We start from the raw sequence: 23393 nt of genomic DNA on the forward strand, positions 1-23393 counted from the left end.
GCGCCTGAGTGGCACAGCGGTTAAGCGTCTGCCTTCAGCTCAGGGTGTGATCCCGGCGTTATGGGATCGAGCCCCACATCAGGCTCTTCTGCTATGAGCCTGCTTCTTCCTCTCCCACTCTCCCTGCTTGTGTTCTCTCTCTCACTGGCTGTCTCTATCTCTCTGTTGAATAAATAAATAAAATCTTTAAAAAAAAAAAAAAAAAAGTCTGGTCTGATTCCCCTGAGACCACCATGATGGGAGGAAGCCCAAGCTAGCCTTGGGGAGAGGTGCTCCCCATTCCAGCTGAGAAGCCACGCATGTGAGTGAACAGGTCAAATCTGATATTTCAGTACAAACACATGCCACGAGGAACAGATCTGCCCAGCTAAGGCTAGTCGAAGTTGCAGAATTGTGAGAAGTAAGTGCTCCGTTGCTGTTTTAAGTCACTAAATTCTGCAGTGGGTGATGGCTCCTTTGCAAGAGATAACAAAATAGATGCATCACGTGGATCCAAAACAGGTGCAATCACGGGGTTCACCATCGATGAAAAGAATGAATGCTGCTTTGTTTTTTTACAGAGCACACCAGAAGTTCATACAATAAACCACATGCCTGAAAGCCACAAAGAAGGAAATTTACAGCTGCCAAGTAGCTCATGTGAGTTAAAATGTAGGGGCTGGAGTTACACAGGGAATAGCAAGTAGGTAAATAAAGGACAGTTCCAGAGGAAAGCAGGAGGGCAATACTCCCAGTAATGCAGACATGTAAGAGAAAAAGGAGCCAGCAAACAGAGCAAGGGGCCTGGCACAGAAGGTGGAAAAAGGAAGTAAAAGCCATGGCTGGGCTGTGGCTGGAGCTGCCTTCATGCCTCTGGGGTCCTGTGCAGGGGTGTGAGAGAGGCCTGAAGGATGGGAGGCCCCTGGGCCATCTGGCTGCACCCCACCCTGATTCATGGACTAGCCCTAATTTGTCCTTTGGGCCGACCACTCCTGGGTTTGAAATGGCACCTACTCCAGAAGCTTCGTTTACATTCCAGGTTCAGGATTCTCAAGAAATAAAACATGGAACACTGGCGGATCGCATTTCCAAAAGAGTTAAGAATGACGGGGCCTCACAGCAAACATCAGCTCTGAAAAAGATTGGAAAAATAACGTCCGCACAGCAGAAACTATGCAGATGCTAAAATCTATGTGTGGGTCCTGATCACAGCACAGAAGCACTAGGTAACAGGGAGGAGTCTAGAATCCCAGGCTCCCCTAATTCTAGGCCAATGCTCTTTCTACTATATTTACTTTTAATGTTAAATAGCAAAGGGTGTTTTTGTTATACCCAGATGCCAAAGAAGCAATTAACAATTGGGCTTTTTATGGTAATGGTGGGTTGATTTTTTGCAAGTCTGGTGTCCTATCTACAGCTGCTGATTTCATCTAGTAAATCTTATACATGGCCTATAATTAGGGATACACTTTCAAAGAGAGGGAGGGAGGTAAGGGAGAGGATTTACCAGAGGACTCCTTTAATCAAAACTCAAGATCAGAAATGAACATTCAGCTGAATGCCTTTATGAGAAGATGGGGAAAAACAATCTTATCTGAAATATTCTGGTCACTGCAAACCTTTCTCCCTGGTCACATTCTACCCCCCCGACCCGTGCCCATGAACCAACCCCCCCATATCCATTCCACTTGAAATCATTTTCTTCAACTCTCATTTCTCTCACTTGAGTTTGTGAACATAAATATCTAAATTGCCCCATTCACACACCAGTTGACCTTTCATCTAACCTTTTACATTTTTAAATAAATTTCTGGGGGCTCCTGGGTGGCACAGTTGTTAAGTGTCTGCCTTCGGCTCAGGGCGTGATCCCAGTGTTCTGGAATCGAGCCCCGCATCGGGCTCCTCCGCTGGGAGCCTGCTTCTTCCTCTCCCACTCCCCCTGCTTGTGTTCCCTCTCTTGCTGGCTGTCTCTCTGTCAAATAAATAAATAAAATCTTTAAAAAAAAATAAATTTCTGGTTTGTGTTTCTACAACTTCTGTACTTTTTTGGTCCTGACTCAAACTCTGTTATATGATTCATGTCATTCTGTATAAAAGACCTGGATTGTTTTTAGATTTTAAACTTTCATTTTTCTATCTTCAAATGAAGTTTGTAAACCTCCACCTTCATCTCCAATATCAGAATTCCATACTTTTGCCTTTTTTATAAGGACACCAATCACATTGGATTAGGGCCCACTCAACCTCATTTTAACTCGATTCCTTTGGTCAAGACACTATTTCTAAATAAGGTTACACTCTCAGGTACTGGGAGTTAGGACTTCAACATATCTTTTTGGGGGGACACAATTCAACCCATAATAGTGGGTCATAATTTTCACAAGGCAAATATGTATACAGAGTTCCTGGTGGACTAACTCATCCGTAGCTTTGCTCACTCACTGCGTAATGGAGCATTGAACATCCCCCTGGCTACAGGTGGAGCCACTGGGTGATGGGGAAGCTCCCTGAAAGCAATGTTCTTGCCTCCAGGGTGCTCCATAATTCATCTGCAATGAGACCTCTGGCTCCAGAGCCTGTTGGTACTAACCCCCAGGCTTGGCGGATGGCAAACTGGACCCTCGCAGTTAGTTAAGGCCCATCTAGCTGGAGGTAGGTGAGCGGGGTGCCAGGGCTATTTCCCAGGCCAGACAGATCAAACTGGTGAAGGGAAGGAAAAATTCTTCCTCTACCTTTCAAGGTCTTCCAGCTAGACTAAGAATTAAATTTAGATGAGATAGGTTTGTTAAGGTAACAGAAGAAAAAACTCCAAAGTTTTATTATGCGTGCACAGAGGGCCAATAATGATATGGAGACCTGAAGAAATGACCAAGGTAGGTCGTTTTCATACTTTTTAGACAAAAAGACAAATCTGTGAGGAATTGACAGGACAAAGAAAACTTCACTTTGGAATCTTCCGTTAGGAAGGCACTCTATACAGAATTTGGGCTGGGGTGGTAAACTAGTAAAAATGTAACCGGGGTTGTTTATAGAGCCTTCTGTGCCCTGAATGTCCATTTCTGGTGATAAGGATGTCTCTCTACCATCCTGATATGGGCCGGGCACCTTTCACAAGAGAGATTTATTTCCTGCTTTCAGGAGGGCAGAGGAGGGTCTGAGTGTTCCTTTTCTTTTTTTTTTTAAAGATTTTATTAAGTAATCTCTACATTTAACATGGGGCCCGAACTCACAACCTTGAGATCAAGAGTCCTATGCTCTACTGACTAAGCCAGCCAGGTGCCCCAGAGTGTCCTTCTTGCACAGCCAACCTCTTAAGTAACTTTTTTCCCCTCCAATAAATTTTTTAAATTAAAATTCAATTAATTAACCTATAATGTATTATTAGTTTCAAATGTAGAGGTCAGTGATTCATCAGTCTTATATAACACCCAGTGCTCATTACATCACGTGCCCTCCTTAATGTACATCACCCAGTTACCCCACTCTTAAGTAACTTCTATTTAAAATAATCAAATGCCAAAGTGGCGCATTTGGAGCAGCTGCCCTTGGCCCCTACATCGGCCACCTCTTCCAGGCAGGCACATCTTCTTTGGAAGGCTTTCCCTCCTGAGAGCCAGTGACACCTCCAGGCTTCATCCATCTTGCACTTGGACAAAGCAGAACAAAGGTGGACTTCATTAGTGCAGCCCTTGTGAAACTGTGTCCCCGCATTTGTTAGAATCAGTTTCACCTCCGGGAGGTGCAAGAAGGAGCCTCCAGGAGGTCTTGGCCTGGCTGGAGCTCAGCTGGCATCTCAGAGGCAATATTATTAGTCAACGTTCACCGAGACATAAAATCTCTGTGATTAATTATTCTTTCAATTTGAACCACAAAGGACTAAATCCAACAGGGGCTTGCCCTGTTAATTGAAATTAGAGGTTTTTGATAAATGTTAAATGAAATAGGGCTAAGCAGTAACTGGCTAGGAATTGTTACATCATGTAACTATAATACTCGGTTCCAAAATAGGGATGAACTAACAACACTTATCAGATTTTTTTCCTGCTTTCTTGGAGTCTTGAAGACTCCAAAGGGAGGCAGATATTCTCATTCCCCATCAATGAATGGCATTTCAACCGGGTAAAACTTAACTCTGAATTTGGACCCAGATTACCTGAGCTAGAATCCTAAAAGGAATGCACATAAAAAATGTGGGGCTTTCAAAGACGCTAGTCACAACAGGCCATATATTAAAGGATCCCATTCATATGAAATATCCCAAACTGGGAAATTTACAGAGAAAAAAAGATTAGTGGTTTCCTAGGGCTGGGGTGGGATTGGGGGTAAAAAAGTAGGGGAGTGACAGCCAAAGCAGACAGGGTTTCTTCTTGAGGCAATGACCATGTTCTAAATTTGAGTGTGGTGAAGGCTGCCCATATCTGTGAATATACAAAAATCCATCAAATTCTCTACTTGAAATGGGTGACTGTACGGTATGGGAACTGTTTCTCAATGAAGCTGTTGAAATAAAACAAAACCAAGAAACTTTCAGAGTGTGTTTGAGAGCTGACCTAAAACTTCACTTAAAAGGTCAACTGCTACGCATCAGCTTAAAAAAAAAAAGGAAAAAAAAAACCCCAAAACAACACAACCCCAAATGCAAATTGTAGCCACAAGCAGCCAATTCTGGCTTTGTTAGCAGTTAATACCTAAAGTGCTATTTTTAAAGCATTTGCTCTTGGCACTAGAGTGTACCACAAACACTGAGCGACTTGTGCTATTCCTCTGCAAAGTGCCTCTCTTAAAGGAGCTTGACTCAGAAAGTGCAACTGAAAGGCAGAAAGGCCGAGAAAAAAGGGGGATGTGGTGGAGAGGTGTTTTGGTGTGTGTCCTGAGCTCTTCTCAGTTATCATTTGGTGGCAGAAAACCCCCAAACTCTCTATTTGAAGAGGGACCATGAGCATGGAAATTTTAAGCATAAACTACAAAATAATAGTCTGCAGCCACGAGGGTGACCGCGGTCAATGCCTGTGAGGACTGAGGGAGAAGTCTAAGTCAAAAAAGACTCCCTAGAGGTGATCAGAAGAGCAGGATGGAAGGAAAATGAACACACTAGCTAATGTTTATCAGATGCTCCCTGAGCACCAGAGCCTGCTTTGTTATTTAATCTTTGTATAAGAGATTTATTTGAGGTGACTTTGGGTGGGGCCCCTAGATAGCCTCAGGATGGAGCTGGTTACAGAAAGCTCTAGCAGGGAGAGGGTGGGAACCCTCAGCTCCACCCACTGATCTCTGGGGGGGGGGGTGTTGGAGATTGAACTATAAAAACTTTTGACAAGGTCTGGAGAGCTGCCAGGCGGGTGGGGTGTGTGGCATGCCTGGAGAGGTTATGGAAACTCTGCACCACCACCCCCGTACCTCGCCCTGTGCATCTTCCGCTTGGCTGTTCCTGAGTTGCGGTCTTTGTAATAAACCAGTAAATGTAAGTAAAGTGTTTTCCTGAGTTCTTCGAGCCTTCCTAGCAAATTCTTGAACCAGAGGAGGAGGTGGTGGGAAACCCCGACGTGTACAGGTGGCCCCGGACTTGCGACAGGCATCTAAAACGGGAGTGGTTTTGTGGGACAGAGCCTTGAATTTGTGGGGTCTGATACTAAACTGAAGGAATGGTTGGTCTCAGGGCAAACATCCCAGAATTCTCACAACAAACCTCTAAAGCAGGACACAATTATCTTCATTTCCTATGATGACCAAGGGAATGCCTGCATCCTATTCCCAGACTGACTCGCCCACACTTCCACACCAGCTCCTGCCATGGGCTCTTTCCACAAGCCCCCTCCTTCAGAAGTCTCCAGATGGGCAGTAGGCATCAATCTCTATGTTCCCCTACAAACTTCTGGGGCCACTTTTCAGTCTCGCTCCTGTCCCATAGGGCGGCAGGGCTGAGGGTGGACCCGTAGGCTGGCAGCTTCGCAAATAGTCAGCTTTTTTGCAGATGTTCCAGTTTCTGTAATGAATCCTCTTAGAATACTCCCTTCACACAGCTTTGGGGTTAGCCAAGAATCGTACCCCAGTGACTCTGAGAAGTCCCCTCCCCCATCTCCAAATACAGGCTAGGAGCTGGGGAGGGCCAGCTGGGCGCACTGGGACAGCCCTGGGGAGAACCTGGCCTCGGTGACTAGCAGCTGCCTGTGGAATGTGAAGTCATAACCCCTTTGTCCCCAGCCTTGGGTCTGGCTCCCCATTCTAGAGCTACAAGAGACAGCGCCCTAAAATCCTGTTATGTAACACTAACCTGTTCCTTTCCACACGAACACATATGACTCTGTATTTTTAAGCTCACCTAATCAAAACTGGTATGGTCACTCAAGGGCGCACTGGAGAGCACCACCCCCTGACCCTGTGACAGTGAGGCCAGGCATTGGCTCTCCCAAGAGCCAGTGAGCCAGGTTCTCCCGATACAGGAGGGTGGTTCAGATGTGGCTCAGTTTGCAGCCTTTGAACCGGGGCTGCTTGCTGTGGATTGTTTCTGCTCACTCTCATTGCAGCTGTGCTGTTGGGACACAGGCTATGAAGCATGAATAGCCTTGACCCATACCGAGCACATACAATTTGGCCCTCAGCTTGATAAATCAAAAGCTCATAACAGACTAACAAATATTCCTGATGACTTGCAACATGGCAACAGCGATCAGCACTGGATTAACTGTCCCTAAATCTAGCTTGCCTCTCATGTACTGTATTATTTTGGGAAACCTGGACCTCCAACGTGTTGAAGAGAAACTGGGATAGAGATGTTCACTCGGCCAATCAATTTGTAATATGAAAGTACTCAAGGATTTTCATTTTTAAAGCGTAGATGTCAAACTTATTTTAGCTTTAGAACCCATTTCATTTTTCCAAATATAGTATTATTGGGAATCCCAATGCATATATAAAGCACGAAAGTGACAAGTGGAGCCCTATAGCTGTATAGCAACCTTTGTTGTTTGATACAATGTACTGCATTGTTTACTGGGCCCAGGAGCAACTCTGTGGGGTCCAAGGTTCTGTGGAGCAGAACCGAGGAAGCAACCAAAAAGGCTTGGAATGAGATACCCCTGGGTTCAAATTTCTGCTGTAGCAACCACTCCCGGTGTAAATCTGGGCAGGTTATTTAACTACGAGACTGTTGCGGGGATGATGATAGGACGAGAAAAGGAATGTTTCCCAAACTGGGGTCTGTGGATGTCTCTTCAGGGGCTGTGACATTTTTTTTTCTTTAATGGGTTCCTCCATTACCCAGTTTAAGAAGGCCAGTTTTTGTTTTTGTTTTCCAGACTAGGTTTGTTTTGTCCAGTACACTATTTTCTAGAATAGCCACAGAGAGGAAATTCTTCCCCAAACGCGGGGAGTGGAGTTCCAGAGGGTTAACAAAGGGACTAGAAAGATCCCTTTTCCTATTTACCCTGTCCTTCCCAAAAATTCTCCATTCAAATGATCTGTGAGACTCAGGGGTTAATGCAGTACATTTAGAGATGAAACAAATCGAGGGTTTTTCAAAGACAGACAACGGTTGTTTGTACCCCCAGCTCTACTGGGAGGAGCCACCTAGGCTGGCGGAAGCTCACTCTTTAGGGATGGACACTTGGGGTCTGACCTGAAGCTTCCTAAAACTTCTAGCAAGTTACTTAAGATTCTCTGAGGCTTGGGGCACCTGGGTGGCTCAGTCACTTGGGTGTCCTACTCTTGGTTTCGGGTTGGGTCGTGGGATTGAGCCCTGGGTTGGGCTCTGTGCTTGTCCCTCTCCCTCTGCTCCATCCCCCCGCTATCTCTCTCTAAAATAACTAAATAAAATCTTTAAAAAAAAAAAAGATTCTCTGAGCCTTAGTTTCCTTATTTATAAAATGGAGGCAATATCTATTCTATTGGATTGTTGGGATAAACCGAATAAAACAACCTAGCAATGACATTTTTCTCGAAAGCAAGTTCTCTTTTTGTTTAAATTTTATTTATTTATTTGAAGGAGAGCACAAGCTGGGGGGAGGGGCAGTAGGAGGGGGAGAAGCAGGCTCCCTGCTGAGCAGGGAGCCTGGTGGGGTTCAAACCCAGGACCCTGGGATCATGACCTGAGCTGAAGGCAGACATTTAAAGGACTGAGCCATCCAGGAGCCCCTCAGAAGTTAGTTCTTGTCCCTCTGGGTCTGGGTTTAACAAGCGTGTGAGCGATCTGTGGAAAGTTCTAAGGCCCAAGTTAATGAGCTAGTAATTGTATGTCTTTCTCTGGGCCCCTTCACAATACAAGATGGAGACAGGCAATTTAATAGCACCCATTCTTTCCTGGATATTTCTGGAGCAGAAACTAAGCAGTTGTACTTGGAGTCTGAATAAACGGAAGAAGTGGAGGAGAGAATCGCTGGGTCAAGTCTCATGTCTCAAGGGGAAAAATACAACCTCCATCATCAGACTTGTAGAGATTCTTGGAGATTGTTGGAGAGCCAGTTGGGAAAAGTCTTGGACAAGATTGAGCCAAAGGACCTGCTGGACACCAATCAGTCTTAGAGTGGAGGAAATTAACTTAGATGAGGGTCAGTCCGAAGCCGGTCCCCGGCTCAGAAGCAATGTGGGAAGAAACTAAGCAAATGTATATTATAATTAACGCCATTGGCTGGCAAGGAAGACGTTGATGTGACTCCCCAGATGGTATTAGATACCCAGCAGAAGGAATGAAATTCAAAGGCATTGACCCCTCCCCTCAATAGGGAATAGGTGGTCTTCCAGGTTTACCTTGCTATTTCCTTTTCCCTCCACAAAATTAAGTAACAGTAAAATGGTATAAGAAACTTGAACACAGGAAATGGAGCTCTCTTAGGCAGAGCTGTGTTACCTTGAATAATAGAGGTGACAAGATACTGGTCCTCTTGGCCATTGGGGAGGCACACTGGGTCATCTGACCCTTGGGTAGGTCATCTCTGACCAGGAGCTCCTCCCTGATATGCCAATCAAACCCAATGATTTTCTACATGTGTCACAGCATGAAAAAGTTGGGAAGCTCTGCTCTGAAGCTATTTCCCCAAACCTGGTGCAATGACACATAGATCCTTGGTTCCCATCTTCCTGTGTCTGGTTTGGTAGGTCTAGGGTAGGTTCCAGCTACCTGGCATTTTGTAAAGCTGCCAAGGTGATTCTGACCTGATTCGGGAACTCTGCTCTAAGGGCTAAGAAGTTCTGGCGTTTTCATTTACTAAAACTAAAAATAGCAGAGGCCGATGTCGCTGGTCCAAATCCTGAGCACGCTGTGGATTTAAAGCCTTGTTTTTTTTGAAAGTATGGAGGGAGATTCCCCATGAGACAGAATTGAAGAAGAGTTTGGGTGCATCTGTTCACTTTTGGCTGAAACCCTTGGGTCTTTTGGCTCCTACTTTCTTCTTTTAGAGTCTTAAATGTTATTCTTCTAAAATACACCTGGTAAGGGATGCCTGGGTGGCTCAGTCAGTTAAATGTCTGCCTTTGGCTCAGGTCATGACCCCAGGGTCCTGGGATCAAGTCCCACATCAGGCTCCCTGCTCAGCGGAGAGCCTGCTTCTCCCTCTCCTTCTGCCCCTCCTCCTACCTGTGCGCGCGCGCACGCGCTCTCTCTCTGACAAGTAAATAAAATCTCTAATAAAATAAAGTAAAATACACCTGGTAAGAACGTCGGACAGTGATAGAATGTCAAAACTGCACTGGGCACCACCTTGGGACTCCGGTGCCACAGACAGCCTGAAGTTGGCACAACAAACAATAAATGTAACTTCTAAGGCTTCTTAGAGGTGACATATCAGAGGCACATGCTGTTCTGAATTCAGGTGACATAATAACATAAGAAATAACAACCCATTAAAAAAAAATCTCAGCAATAGAAATGGCTGTAGTTTCTGAAGGAGCTCGCTGTACACGCAGAGGATTCTATGATCTTGGGAACAAACCCTCTGTTTCTCTTCTCCATTCAGTCATGCCAACAAGTAAAAAGCGATATGCAAACAAATTCCCAAAGTACCATTCACAGCAGCCACTTTCCGAAGACACATGGTTTCTACTGAGCAATCATCCCAGCAACACATCTGCAGATCTCAATGCCAGAGCCCAAGCAAGGCGAAGGGAACATTTATTAAATGCTTATTGTGTGCTAGGGACTGTGCTAGTCCTTTTCATGCCTTGCCTTTCATATCGTATCACCCCATCCCATCATCTCTCCATCTCTCCATCCACTCATTCGAAGGAAGGAAGAGATACAAGACACAGTAATTGGTGGTGATGCATCACTTGGGAAGCGTGGCAGAGCCAAGGGCCCCTTGTTACCTTAGGGTTGAGTCATTTTCACATGAAAAGCATGGGTGGGAATCCCCATCTATAGGCTCTAGAGGTTATCTCTTGCATAGATCTCACTATAACAAGCCCAATTGTTTCTCCCTTTTACGGATGATTTGCTTGGATGAGTCCTTCCTGTTGGGGCGTACAGCCATTTCCCCAAGGACTTTTTCTACCGAGTCAATGATCCCATGCCATAATCAGCAACTCTACTCCTGGCAGAGACTTAGAATCTCTGGTTTTGTCTGGTATTTGGAATTTATCTGCCTCAATTTTGTTTGACCTACTTGGGTCTGGCCTTTCACTACCAGATCCAATTGTTAAGATTTCCAACTACTACTCCAGGCACTGAGCTCAGGGGGACCTCATTCGTGCAAATTACTGCAAAAGTTAAATATTTATTTTCCCTTGAAAAATTAAGACTTGAAAACCCTTTCTCTAGGATGGAGTTGGGCACTACTGTTTTGCTAATATATTTGTCTTTGCTTAAAACATGGTAAATTGTTCCACATAATCAGGCCAAAAGAACAGCAATAGTTTTCAGAATCAGCACTACGTATGGTACTTTGGTAAGACCTGGTGACCCAGCTTTCTTTTGTTTGGAACGAATGAGATCCTAAGGAGATTACCTATTTGTTCCTAGGGAAGTGAGCTGCCTATTACTGGTCTAAAAATGAGGTAGCCAGGGTTGTTGAGAGCTGAACGGCTGTTTAATGCCTTTTTACTTCCAGAAGTTTCTGTTCGTTAATGAAATATTATTGCTGGTGAGATGGCTGAAGGCTACTTGTTCATGAAAGAGGTAGAGGGACAGGGAAAGAAGTAGGTTGATGGAGTTGGAGGATCCCCAACCTCTTGGCATCCAGAAGCCTGCCCTCACCATCCCCCTGGTGAGGTCACGAACGGAGTCCCCTTGCATGGCGGCTGGTGACCTCTGCTTTGAAAGCCTGCTGCTCCTTGCAGAATAAAATCCAAATTCCTTAGCTTGGCATTCAAGGCCTTCTGCCTCGGACAGACAGCTAGTTATTCACTCCCCCTTGAATATGCACTGGGATTATTATTCCCTCCACCCTCACTACACTCTCCTCAGTCTCACTGATTTCAAAATTGTTCGCGGGCGTACAAGTGTGGGTCAGAAGGTAACTTAATATAGTTTTGGAGTGGGGGCAGCTTGGCTGTATCTAGCAGGATTGAAATCCACATACCCGTTGACTCGACAACTTCACTTTTAGAATCTAATCTATAGAAACATTAGAACAACACAGACAAGATATCATATCAGATGCTATATTCTACTATAGACTACACTGTACTATACGATATCATATAAGACGCTATACTGTACTATAATAGCAAGAGAATGGAAATGCTCTAAATGTCCACCAAATGAGGAATGGCATAATACGGCATAACCGGACGATGGCACATTATATAGCCGTTACAAAACCTGCTAGAGACACGCACGCGGCCAAGAGAAGATGGCAAAGTTATATTGTTAGTGAAAAAAGGCACACTGCAAAGTGGTACAGTGTGGTCTAGTTGCAGAGCATGGGCTTATCTTTAAAAAATAACGTTACTTATGCATCACATTTAAGTATAAAGATTGGAACACCAACTTTAGCCACAGCTATCTCTGTGACGAGGCATCTTAGGACACTGGTTTTTTCAGTGTTACCTATTGACATGCTGGAATTCTCTACAAGGACCATATATTACTTTGTGAACAAAGAGCAAACCTTGTCATTTTTTACAGGCCCAACTCAGGTTCCCCTACTCCTGTAAGGTCAGCCCTGACCACCTCTGTCCGTGGAGCTGCCCCCTCCGTGATATGGTGTGGTGAGGACGGGGCAGAGTTTCCAGGGAGTAAACTTCAGCTGGCTGTGAAGCCACTTCTCCTGCCGCCTCCAGCCGTTCCTTAGCCTTTTATGCTGTGACACCTTCTTCCAACTGGATCACAGGCTTCTTAAAGGTGTCCCACTGTTTCCCTTTTCATCTGCTGCTCTGGCTACTTCCAGAGCTCCCCCTCCCAAGTACTGGCCTCATGGAGAGCTCACCAAGGAGGAGGGCTCAGGGGCCTGCGACGCAGCAGCTGACCATCTTAGGGTCTAGGACCAGGGAGCCCTTGGGCAGCCAAGGGTCCCTCCTTCTCTCCACGCCAATGATAGTCACTCCTCTGACTACCCAGAGGGGCCCAGCCCCAATGTTGGAACCCATCACTAAACAGCTGCGTTACTCTCAGAGAGAAACAGATGGACAGAGGGAAACGTGGGAAATGATAGTCACAACACAACAGCAAACTCAACTCAATGACATGCCCCAGCATGAGGCAGCTGGGTTAAATCTGGCCATTTGGAGATCACTGAAAATTTTCACCACCCTCCGTCGCCAACATGAAGACCAAAATGATGGTATTTTAACTGGAGGGAGCGGCGTAGTTTGGATGAAGCACTTTGTACCGAAGGGTACTGAGCATGGCAATATTTGCTCATTTGGTCTCTCTGTTCCCTTTCTGGGGCCCATTGTACTTAGCAAACAGCATTTAATCTCTCATCCTTGGCGGTTATTGGAAAAATCAGGTGTTTCTCTCTTTGTTCTGTTCCTTCTCCCTGAAGAGAAAATTCCACAGATGTTTAGATCTGTGTGACCAATGGACTGGCTGCTGGTCTGGGAAGACTCTAGAATCCAGGGTCTCGAGAACTGGGTTCAAAGGAATCCCTTTTGGCAACCCACTCAAGGGGAATGCTCTAACTCAAATTCTGCCTAAAACCTCCCCTGTACTGTCCTAATTCAATCAGACCTACTACAGGGGTTCAGACTTCCAAGACAGCCTCACGTTAGCCTTTCCCTTCGTCTCTCCCTGAGTTCAAAACACTGTAAATTTTCCCATTAAAATTATTATGTTCTATTTCTACTGGGATTACGCTTCCCAATGAGGGAGACTTCTTTTACAAACCCCAAAATAAAGGGAAAGAGGAATTTCTGTCATCTTAAAAGAAGACCAAGTACAAAGGATAGTAGAGACGAGACATAATCATGGCCTCTAGAGCTTCGGCGCCTAGCAGCGCCTGGCACACAGTAAGCCCTTAACGAATGCAAACTCAAGAAATCCACTAAGGAGTCTTACTACTAATAGGTTTTACTAAATTCCCTTTCCTTGGACTGGTCTACAGCAGGGTTTCTCGACTTAGCCTCTACCGGCATCGTGGGCTAGATGATTTTCCGTTGTGGGGCTATCCCGTTCATTGTAGAATCCTTAGCGGCATCTCTGGCCTCTCCACCCACTAGATGCCAGAAGCGCATCACTCCCCCGCCCGTGGTGACAATCAAAAATATCTCCAGACACTGCGAGGTGTACCCTGGCAGGACAAATTGTCCCCAGATGAGAACCAACGGTCTAGAGACTGCCCTTTGCTTTAAATAAATCAATGAAGACTACAAAACAAAACACGACACAGCACAACAGAGCACCGAAAAGTCCTCTACGTCTAAACCCCTCCACCGGGTGATTACCTCTCTCCCCCCCAGCCCTGCTTTCTAGCGAAGGCATGTCAGAACATGTAGAAGCACATGCCCCCCACATCTGTGTCCCTGGGGGAGAGCTATGGGGGGCAGCACCTAGGAGGCCAACAGCGCTACCACTGTCTCTGGTCAATCAAGGAGGCAGGGTGCTGGACTTCACATTCAACCAATACCAACAGCCTCCGATTTAGAACTCTTGATGCATGGCCTTGGAGTTGTCCTGGATAGGCTGGGTGCTGAGATTTAGTTCCCGTACCCCCAAACTGCCAACTCAGCTTTGCAGGTAGGGGCTCGCTGCTTGTGCCTTCGGCAGACGCCCTGTGACGTATCGTACGGGGATTCCTCATTCCTGAGCTGGGACCCTCCCCTTGAAACCCCGGCAGAGCATGAAAGGTTGGGATGGAACTCCTGGCAGAGGAAAGGAACCACGTATAAACTGGCTAGCGAGTACGGCCTGCTCAGGTCCTGGCTTCACTTCCTCTTTCCTGCTTTGGGGTGCTAATGTCACTGGGTGCAAAGCGCTTTATGACTGATGGGGGCAGGGCCTTGGCGGGGCCGTGTTGAGGTTGAATGAGGTGCTCCCTGTTTCTGAGAAATCACACTGGTTTGTTTTTTTCTTTTTTTTTTTCTTCTACAACAGAGGCGCCGCCCTGCAGAGTCCTGCAATGGTTATGAGAACAGAACCTGAGGCTAAGAGGCTCTTGGGAGTTGGAGCTCAGGCCCTCGCTGTGGATAGGAAACAGCATCCCTGCAAAATGAGAACGAGGAGAGCACTGGGTTGTCACCTGATTCTGAGTCTCCAGAGTGTCCTTCTGAATCTCTGGTTAGTGGTGGCACAAGGTTCTGCCAGGCAGAGGGCACCCAGCGGAAAATTCCCAGCTCCAGTCACCTTAACGAGAAAGGCATTCTTGCCTCCCGTGTGGCTCAGAGGTTTCCAGGGAGAAAGGAAAGGAGAAAAGCAAGCGCTCCAGTCCCCTGCCTCGGCCCGGACAGCGGTGTGTGTGACCGGAGCTGGGAGGAGACGACTGACCCAGATAGCCCTGGTCTGAATGCATAAGCATCAAAAATCTCAGACCAGAGTCAGCCCACCAGCACTTTGGCTTTCTCCGTGGAAAACGTGTTCCTATTTATGATGCTGACATAGTCAACTTACAAAGATGGATTGGAAGAAAAAAGCCTGCAAAGCTGTATGCCTCAGATAAAAAAAAAAAAAAGAAAAAGAAAAAAAAAGAATTCTGATTCATAACTGTTAGCTTAATGGTAACAAATTCATTTTCTTTGCTAGCACTTGCTCTGAAATTGTTGCTGCTGCAAGGAAAAAAACAAGGCCCCCGGCTTTCACTTATTCATTCAACAACTGTGTTGTGACCATCTGCCTTGTGCTGGTGCTGTACTCGCTGGGGAGGTAAAGTGATGGAGTAGACAGCTCTTGTTTTCATGGGGCTCACGACAGACCTGTGAGATAGTATGAGTAGCATGCTCTGCTGATGGCGGGCAGGTTAGTGGGGGGCCCAGGAGAGGCCCCGGAGGAGAAGATCCCCAGCTGAATGGCATGGAGGTGGGGAGGACCAGGGAGTGGCGAGGGCAGAGGGCCCTGCTCAGGGACTGGGCTTCCTCCCAGCCAGTGAGGGTAGTTTTAAGCAGAAAATGACCAGGTCAGTCATTTTACAAGAAAACTCTTGCGGTGGGGAGGGGGATATTAATTATCTACAGTGTGCCAAGTGGAAATTTATTTGGAAATGGTTTGCCTCTGAATCGGCTGTTCCCCTTGTTCTCAGTGCCTGGCTGATGACACACAACCAAAACAGCCTAGGAAACTCTTCTGTCCCTTCTCTCCCTTCAGCTGGGTTCCTATGCAGTCTGGATTCTGGAAGCTGAGTGATATGGGATTGGGGTTACAAGGGAGTCCACACAGCATACTCCCGATTATGCCATTCCTTTGTGGTCTAACTGCTAGGGCAAGTGAGGAAAAATTCCACCTGCAGCATCGGCCAGTGATACTCTGGGGAGCAGTACTTGATGGAGAGTGTGCAGGGCTGAGACCTCTGGGGCCCCTTTCTTCCACAGCTGCGAAGAAACCCTCATACTCCCGGACAGGCAGGGGAGGCTCTGAGCGAAAGAGCTGAATCCCAAATTCCATTAATCTCTGGTGACCTTTTCCTCTGGGGCAGGGTTTCCCTAGGGTGTCACTAGCCTCAGCACTAGTGACATCAGGGGGCCGAAAATTCTCTGGTGGGGGAGGAGGCGCTGTCCTGTCCATTATAGTACGTTTAGCAACGTTCCTGGTTGCCGGTAGCATCCCCAAGTTGTGACAACCAAAAATGTCTCCAGACATTGGAAGCACCACTGTTCTAGAGGATGGTTTTGCATTCTTGTTTTACTGGACCTCACGGCAGTGCTCAGTCCAATGGATCACTTGCTTCCTCCTGAAACTTGCATTCCCTTGGTGCACTCTCCTTGTCTTTCCTCCAACTCTCTGCCAGGTTCCTGTAGATTCGTGGAGCCTCCCCACCCTCTTCCTGATCTCCAAATGCTGTCATCCCTTCATGCTCGGACCTGAACTCATTTCCTGCTTATACTTTATGCTTTCTCCCTCTCATTCATCTCCAGCGTGTTAAGTATCTTCTGTTTTCCAATTACTCCCACATTTGTCACCATTCCAGATCTCTCGTCTGTGCTTTAGATTTACACTTCTACTTGATTTGGATGGCTCGCTGGCATCACAAAATCCATCCATCTTTCTCAAAATCCATTCCTCTTCTCACCCCTGTCTATCTGTTGGCCAAGCCATTAATAAGTTCATCCTGACACCTGCTTTTCTCTCATCTTCATATCCTGTCCATTACCAATCCCTGTCAATTTGTCTTCAAAATATACCTCAAAACCATCTGTTCCCAGCCCTCCAGTTCAAGCCACCACATAATGTGAAAAACCAATAACGCAGATAACTCCAAAGACCTCAGTGATTTCCTGACTTCCACTCTGCTTCATTCCAGTCCCTTCTCCATCCAGAGTAATCTTTTACAAGCACAAATCAGATCATATGATGCCCAGCTTTAAATTCTGCAAAGGCATTCCACTGCACTTGAGTAAGATTGAAGCGTCTTAACATGGCCCCAACCTTTGTGCCCTTCATACTTTTGTTTCTGCTGCTGCTGCCATGTTGGTCTTCTTTCGTTTCCTCATGTGTGTCACACACAGGATGCCACACATTATTACCTTCACCTGGAGCACTATCCCCCAGTTCTTTTCATCCTGTGGGTCTTGGTATGTCATCATTTCCAGAACTTCTTTCCCGATCCCATCCTCTTAAATTCAGTTTCCCCAGCGTGGTCTCTTTCCCCATCATGTATGCTTCCTTATGGCACTGACTCTTAAATCCATCTGTACTAATGTGATTCTCTATTGTTGGCTCCCCTGCCAGACTGGAAGGATCCTGAGGGAAGAAGGGACTCTTCCGTTCATTGCCGTGTCGCCATTTAATACTGCATGTGACACTCAGTGAGTACTCAGTAGATATTTATCGGATGAATGACTATTCACCTCTCGCATCCTTGAAAAGAATACTTTATGACCAAGAGAAATGAATGACTATGAAGAATGAAATAAAAGGTCCTCGCTTGTCTGTGTAAATGAAAAGAAACTTTCCAGGGCTGGTTCCTGGGAGCACAAAGCACAAGGAGATGAATCAGGCACCCGCTGACTAGAAATGAGACTTGTTGATTTTGTCATTAGTATTCCATATTTATCCCAAGACTTTCCACCCAATCAGGAGGGAACTCCCTGAGTCCCAGGCAGGATCACAGCAAAGCAATCTAAGACGAAGAGCTGAAATTAATTCAGTTTTCTTCCTGAAAGGCCTGAGCTCCCAAAGAGGTCAGGATGCCCGGGGAGGACAGCAGCGCCCACCCAGGCTGAAGGAGCCAAGGAAGTAACCGGAACGGCTTCACCGGATTCACGATGGCTTTGAAGCCACGTTAAGTATCAGCGGACTCGCTATGGAACCACAGAAAGATCTCCTCCGTAGAATGAGATAAGGGGAGGCCAAGTTTCTCCTTCTCTTCTGCAGGCTCAGTTATGCAGAAAGCATTTCACTTGGTTTCTCTGAAAATTCATGAGCACGGCTGGCTGCAGAGCACAGTGTACACGGGTGACGTTAAAACGCTCCACCTTTGAGTCAAACCGAGAGTAATTCACATCAGCCTCTCCCAGTGTTTTAAAGAAGGGACAGCAGCTGCAGAGCACACGCCTGCAATGAAGCAGCTAGGCATCTGCTAAGAGCAGGTTCGAATCCCAAAATGTGGAGGCAAAAACGAAAAAAAAGAACCTGAACCACACTGGGAGCCCAGTTGGTCAAACAGTGGACTTCATTTTCAAAAGGTTTATGTTTTATGTCTTACATCAGCCTTCCTGAATCTGGGAGAAGAGAGTCAAGGTCCATGTGTTAGGGCTCAAGGATGAGTTTGGGGCCCCGAGTGCAAACATATTGTCACTGGCTGCCCTGTTGCTAAACAACCATCATTGCGGGCGGGACAGGGATGTCATTTCCAAGGGGGTCCCCCACGTGCCGCCAGCAGCCGTTAATAAAGTACTACCGGGGTATCAGTGTGACTTGCACCCACAGTAAGCTAACAAGGTTGGAGTGAGGCACACCACAGATCCCAGTAGGGTGGAGGGTGTAGAAAAAGACATGCTCTTCAATCCATTCTCAGTCAAGAATGAAAAAAAGGAGAAACCCTCTAAAAGGCATTTCCTGTTTTGAGAGAAAGGTTCTGTGACAAGAGGAGCTGCTAGAGTTTCAGTATTCACTCAGAGGGCAGGCCGAGCCTTTTCCTGGTGTTATACCTAAAGATACCCATAAAACCCAGCCCCCGCCCTCACGGAGCACGCAGATAGCGACGCCGGTCACGCACGTTCTAGCAGAACAGGGAGTCAAAGATGGCTGCTGACTGCCAGAGGCCGGTATGTTGGCTGGCTCAGCCTGGTGAAGGTTTTGCTGCCCAGAAGGATGGCAGGGCGGGGGAGACAGGAAATCTAAATGGAAATGGAGTGGCAGCCAGGGCCCTGAGGAGCAGGAACTTAATTCTGAGACTCGCATTAAATAATCCAGCAAGATGTGAGACCAAGTTGAATCAACACCGAGATGGATGAAAATCTCCCAGGTTAGGACTTACTTCACAAATATTTGTTGAATGAACGAGTGAGTCTCTTCCATCTGTCATCCCCATTTATTGCTTACCTCAGATTCTTTGTAGTAACGTTCTGGAATCTCATCGCAGGCGATATCAATAAAGCAAACTTCTCTCTCTAGGTCTTTGGCTTCATTGTCAAAAATCTGAAAGAGCAGAGCAACATATCAAAGGTTAGCGATGCGAGTATCCTCAAGGTGCCAGTGGTTGGCACAACTGTGCCTGAGGCAGAGTAACACCCCGCAGAGCATCTTCACCTGGCTCGGTGCTCCCGACGGGTGCTTTCTGCCTGCCTCAGAATGTGCGAGAATCCTGAAAGGCTTTTTTATTCATCGCTTACGTTTTGTCACATCAGAGGCAGCTGCAGCATCAATCACCGCTTGGTGAGGGGTAGAAGGAAAAGTGGTCTGTTTTTAGAAGTCCGAGAGTGAAGGAATAAATCTCTTCCAAAAGTCTCTTCCAAAAATGAGGTCTGCTGATTTTTGGCAGTTAATCTGAACAGGGGGAGTGAAGAGGCTACAAAGGGTCTGGCGTGGAGAGGAGACAACAAGCAGTAATGGAGCCCAAGTTTATGGAAGAGAAATGTGGGGTGGTTTTGTTTTGTTTCTTCATTAAAATTTTTATATACGTTTAACTTCACAAACAACACATGCTCATTGCAGAACACATAAACAGAAAGAGAGTAAAGATTGTCCACAATCTCTTTACGCAGGAATAAATACATGTATCACTTCTGATCATTTAAGAGCACAATTTACTTGGGACATGCAGGGGTAAGAAGGTAGAGCTTGGGGAGAAACTGAGGTGCCTCCCTGCCACGTCTACACTAGGTTCCACTGGCCCCGGGATGTCCATCACTTGCAAAGAAATATGTAAGACAGCTACATACACACACGGATATACATAAATTTTGGTGCAAAGATTAAGTGCCTCTAGTTTTTCTCATTGCCATTTTTCTGATCTAAAGGGATGATCTTCCCAATCCTACTGAAGGGTGGTAAACAGATTACGTTTTCAAAACCACATCATGCTTGGAAGACATCTTAGCTGTAACCCGGCCTCGCTATTTGGCTAATTCCTGCAGGGGAATCAACCGTGAACACTGATTAAATCTGATTCTTCAGTAGCGAATGAAATATTTTGGAAGAACAGGGTGGTTGATGCCTAAGAACACTGTCTTGACACAAATTCCGTGCCTGTTAAAAACGTGATCTCCCACAGGACAGCAGGTGTAGGGCCCTTTACAATGCCACACTCTCCTTAGTTTGATTCTTGTTTTGAAACTACGAGTCCTTTCCAAATACTTTCTGAATAATATTTGTGCTGGTATTTATGCTCCAAGTCTGATGTTTGCTCTGTTGCCTATTTTCTTCTCAAATGGTCAGAGACTGGACTCTTTAGACTTGTCCAAGGAGACTGATGGCCCAGTCTGCCCCGAGGTGGCCACTGCGTTTTCCTTAAAGGGAGAGAAGGCTGGGTTCTCAGATCAGCTGTGGCTCCTTCCACTGCCACTTGAAGTCAAGTGCTTGGGGACACTCCTAGAGTGTTTAGGAAGGACAGGTGGATGGCTTTGAAATGAAACAGAGAGACTGTAGGGAGACGAGTTCAAGCTTGAGTGGAGAAAAAAATTGTCCAATGAAATACCGGGTCTCAGGTTGTTTGCGTGAGTCTCTCTCTCCCACTCTGTCCCCTCCCCCTCTCCCCCTTTCTCTCTGCCCCTCCCCAAGCCCCCCCTCTACTTCTCTTGTGTGCCAAGAGAAGAAGGACATGTGCCTCATTAACAACACAAAACAAAATGGAACACCTCAGAGGGAAATGAGCTTCGAGAGAGTAAATTACAAAAGAAGTTAGAGAGATTTGACATTTATTGGTGGTAAAATTTATGGGACTAAAAGACGAGGAAATAAACAGGGGTTAACGGAGTTACTGACAGATTGTGTGGCTTTTCCTAATTTAATTCAAACATTTTTGATCACCTATTATACCGGTTATCATATTACTGCCTCTCAGCTGCAAAGTCACCCGTTAGTCTCTGCTTGGAGCTAACGGACTGGGTCCCTGGGAGCTCTTCTTTACAGCAAGCAGGACATGACGCCATTTGCTGGACGGACCCTGCAGGAAGAAGGGGGTTTCTCTTCCTGGGTTTGGACCTGCTCCTGCTGCAGAGTCTGTCCGTGGGGACACTGCGTGGTGCTCTGTCTCAGCTGCATGGCCCAGAGCGCATGGCTGACTGGTGACCTTGCAGCTCAGGCCTTCATCGTGGCCTTGCACATGTACCACCATGGGCTTGAGAGTTCACAGCAGCCATGACACTTTGACTCTACACTCCTGCCTACCAGTCTCATCTCACCAGTGCCCAGACGGCTGTTTGCCACTGCCTAGCAACTGTGGACCAGCTCTGGTCCAGGAAACCCAGCCAACTTCTCCACCAACCAGTGGGCTACGAACACAACCTCTCTCCCGTGAAGTCTCAGCCCCCACAGACAGGGACCCTTCCAAGTTTGTTCTTCCTTGTGTCTTTTCCCTCAGCCTTAGGTACCCTTTGGAGTTCTCTTTACATCTATACGTTACTCCTATCACCGTTGAGTAATTCCTTATATTACACTCCCCCATTCAAATTATTGTGTACTTTATGCCTCCCACGTGGGCCCTGAAGGGGAATGAAGTATTTGCTACAAAGAAAGAATGGAAAATAGAAGCCAGGGAGAGGAGCCATTTCTGCTGAGCCAACAAGTACATCATCATCAGGACACTGAAAGAAATTCAAGCTGAGGAAATTCTCATTTTTCAGATGAGGAAACCAAGGCTCAAAGATGGAAAGAGCTTTGCCTGGGGTCACATGAGAGTCAGTAGAGAAGTTTAGATTTAGGGCGAGTCTCCAGCCTTCACAACCAGGCTCCTCCTGTGACAAAAAGCTGCCTCTTGGCACCCAACTGGGAAGATAAATATCCGTCAGAAGTGCTTCCTGCTTCTTTCCAGAACGATGAAACTGGAATCTGGTTCTCTTCCTGCTACTAATAAAATGTATGATCTGAGTCGCTGAGTTGGGGAACTCCTCCCAAACTGGGAACTTTTCTGCTGTGTTGAATAGCAGAAATAGTAGTAAAATAGGAGTAGGTCCCCTTCAGCGCGGATTCTGGTCTCCCTCCTTAACATGACACTTCATCTGCATTGAAGATGATGGCCGAGCACCTCTGTCCCCGACAGAGCGGGGCTCCCAGCACTTGAACGAAGCCACACACACAAAAATTCAGGCTGGAGACTGAAAAATCTCTTCAGGCTTGAGATTATGAAGAGTTCTAATTTTCAATAAATAATTAATCTCCCAGCAGTTAGAGATTTTGGGAGATGCTCTTAGGTGCTCCATAAGTGCTTACTGAATTAATGGAGGGCATTAGCTTTTACTTTCCAAGAGGAATCTATGGCAGGAATATGGCTTACTAATTGATCTCCGTTTCCTTTTATGAGCGGGGGTTTGATTTCCTTGGTTGCGAGCACCCTAACTTTCCGTCATTCTCAAAAGAGGGCTCAACAGAGAGTGGAAACTTCACGGTATTGGCTGACAGGGCCTATATTGGGAATCAGGTAAGCTGAGTTTGAACTGGATTATGTCCTCTGTGTAACCTTGGGTAAGAATGCTGCACCTCCGTGGGGTCTCCATATTCCCACCTGAAAATAAAAGGCTTTATCTAGATGGATGGGTACCAGGAAGTTGTGAAACATCCTAGAATTGTACCCAAAATTTGGGGAGGTGTATTTTTCTGGAGCAAGGGTTCAAGCCCTTTCATTTGATTATCCAAGAGATCCATGGTCCCAATGAGGCTGCAATCATGAGACCCAGACGACCACTATAATTCTTTCCTGTTAAAATGTCTGTGATGTTGAGTGACCTCTGGGTCATGTTAGTCACCTGCATCTTGCTCTTTGGCTCATTCTTTCTCTGCACCTTCCCTCCATAGCCAGCTGCCTTGGGTGGTACACAGTGGGGCTGCAGCAGAGAAACGGAACAGGGGCAGTGGTCATGACGTAGCATAATCAGAGCCCATACCCTGGGTGAAACAGTCTAATTCTTATGCTCAGCATAAGGGCACGATCCAGATTAAGCCAACACCGTTGCTGACAGAGGCTTAGTCAGGCCCCAGAAGAAAACAGCAAGAGTAGGTATTCATTTGGGCTTCCCCAGCAGCAATGGCAGTAACTGCCAGAATTCTGGTCAAACCACTGGCTCTTTGAGTTGGAATAAGAGTCTTGCTGAGACAGCTTTATGATGAGGTCCATCTTGTTGATACTTCAAGCCAAAGCTTCACCAGGACTGCATCTGACACAGGTGCTGCGCACCTTGATGGTCTTGGGAACTTCTTGGGCAGAATCTGTTCCCTTCTGAGATGGGAGTTGGGTTTGGGA

General features: G+C 46.4%; 1 protein-coding gene and 1 long non-coding RNA gene across 11 annotated transcripts in view; one reads left to right on the forward strand and one right to left on the reverse strand.

Moving 5' to 3' along the window:
- Positions 1 to 23393, reverse strand: part of PITPNC1 (phosphatidylinositol transfer protein cytoplasmic 1) — a 237959-nt gene that overhangs the window by 28022 nt on the left and 186544 nt on the right. For all 10 annotated transcript variants that reach the window (XM_034641400.1, XM_034641402.1, XM_034641403.1 and 7 more), the window contains one exon: positions 19040 to 19135. In XM_034641400.1, the coding sequence (XP_034497291.1) occupies positions 19040 to 19135 (96 nt within the window). The remainder of the gene's footprint in view (positions 1 to 19039; positions 19136 to 23393) is intronic.
- Positions 5319 to 17804, forward strand: LOC117795719. The gene is made up of 4 exons (XR_004619853.1): positions 5319 to 5440; positions 14441 to 14623; positions 15086 to 15205; positions 17225 to 17804. It is a non-coding gene; the product is annotated as an uncharacterized LOC117795719 (long non-coding RNA).

This window comes from Ailuropoda melanoleuca, chromosome 13 (genome assembly GCF_002007445.2).
Source record: "Ailuropoda melanoleuca isolate Jingjing chromosome 13, ASM200744v2, whole genome shotgun sequence".
Taxonomy (NCBI): Eukaryota; Metazoa; Chordata; class Mammalia; order Carnivora; family Ursidae; genus Ailuropoda; species Ailuropoda melanoleuca.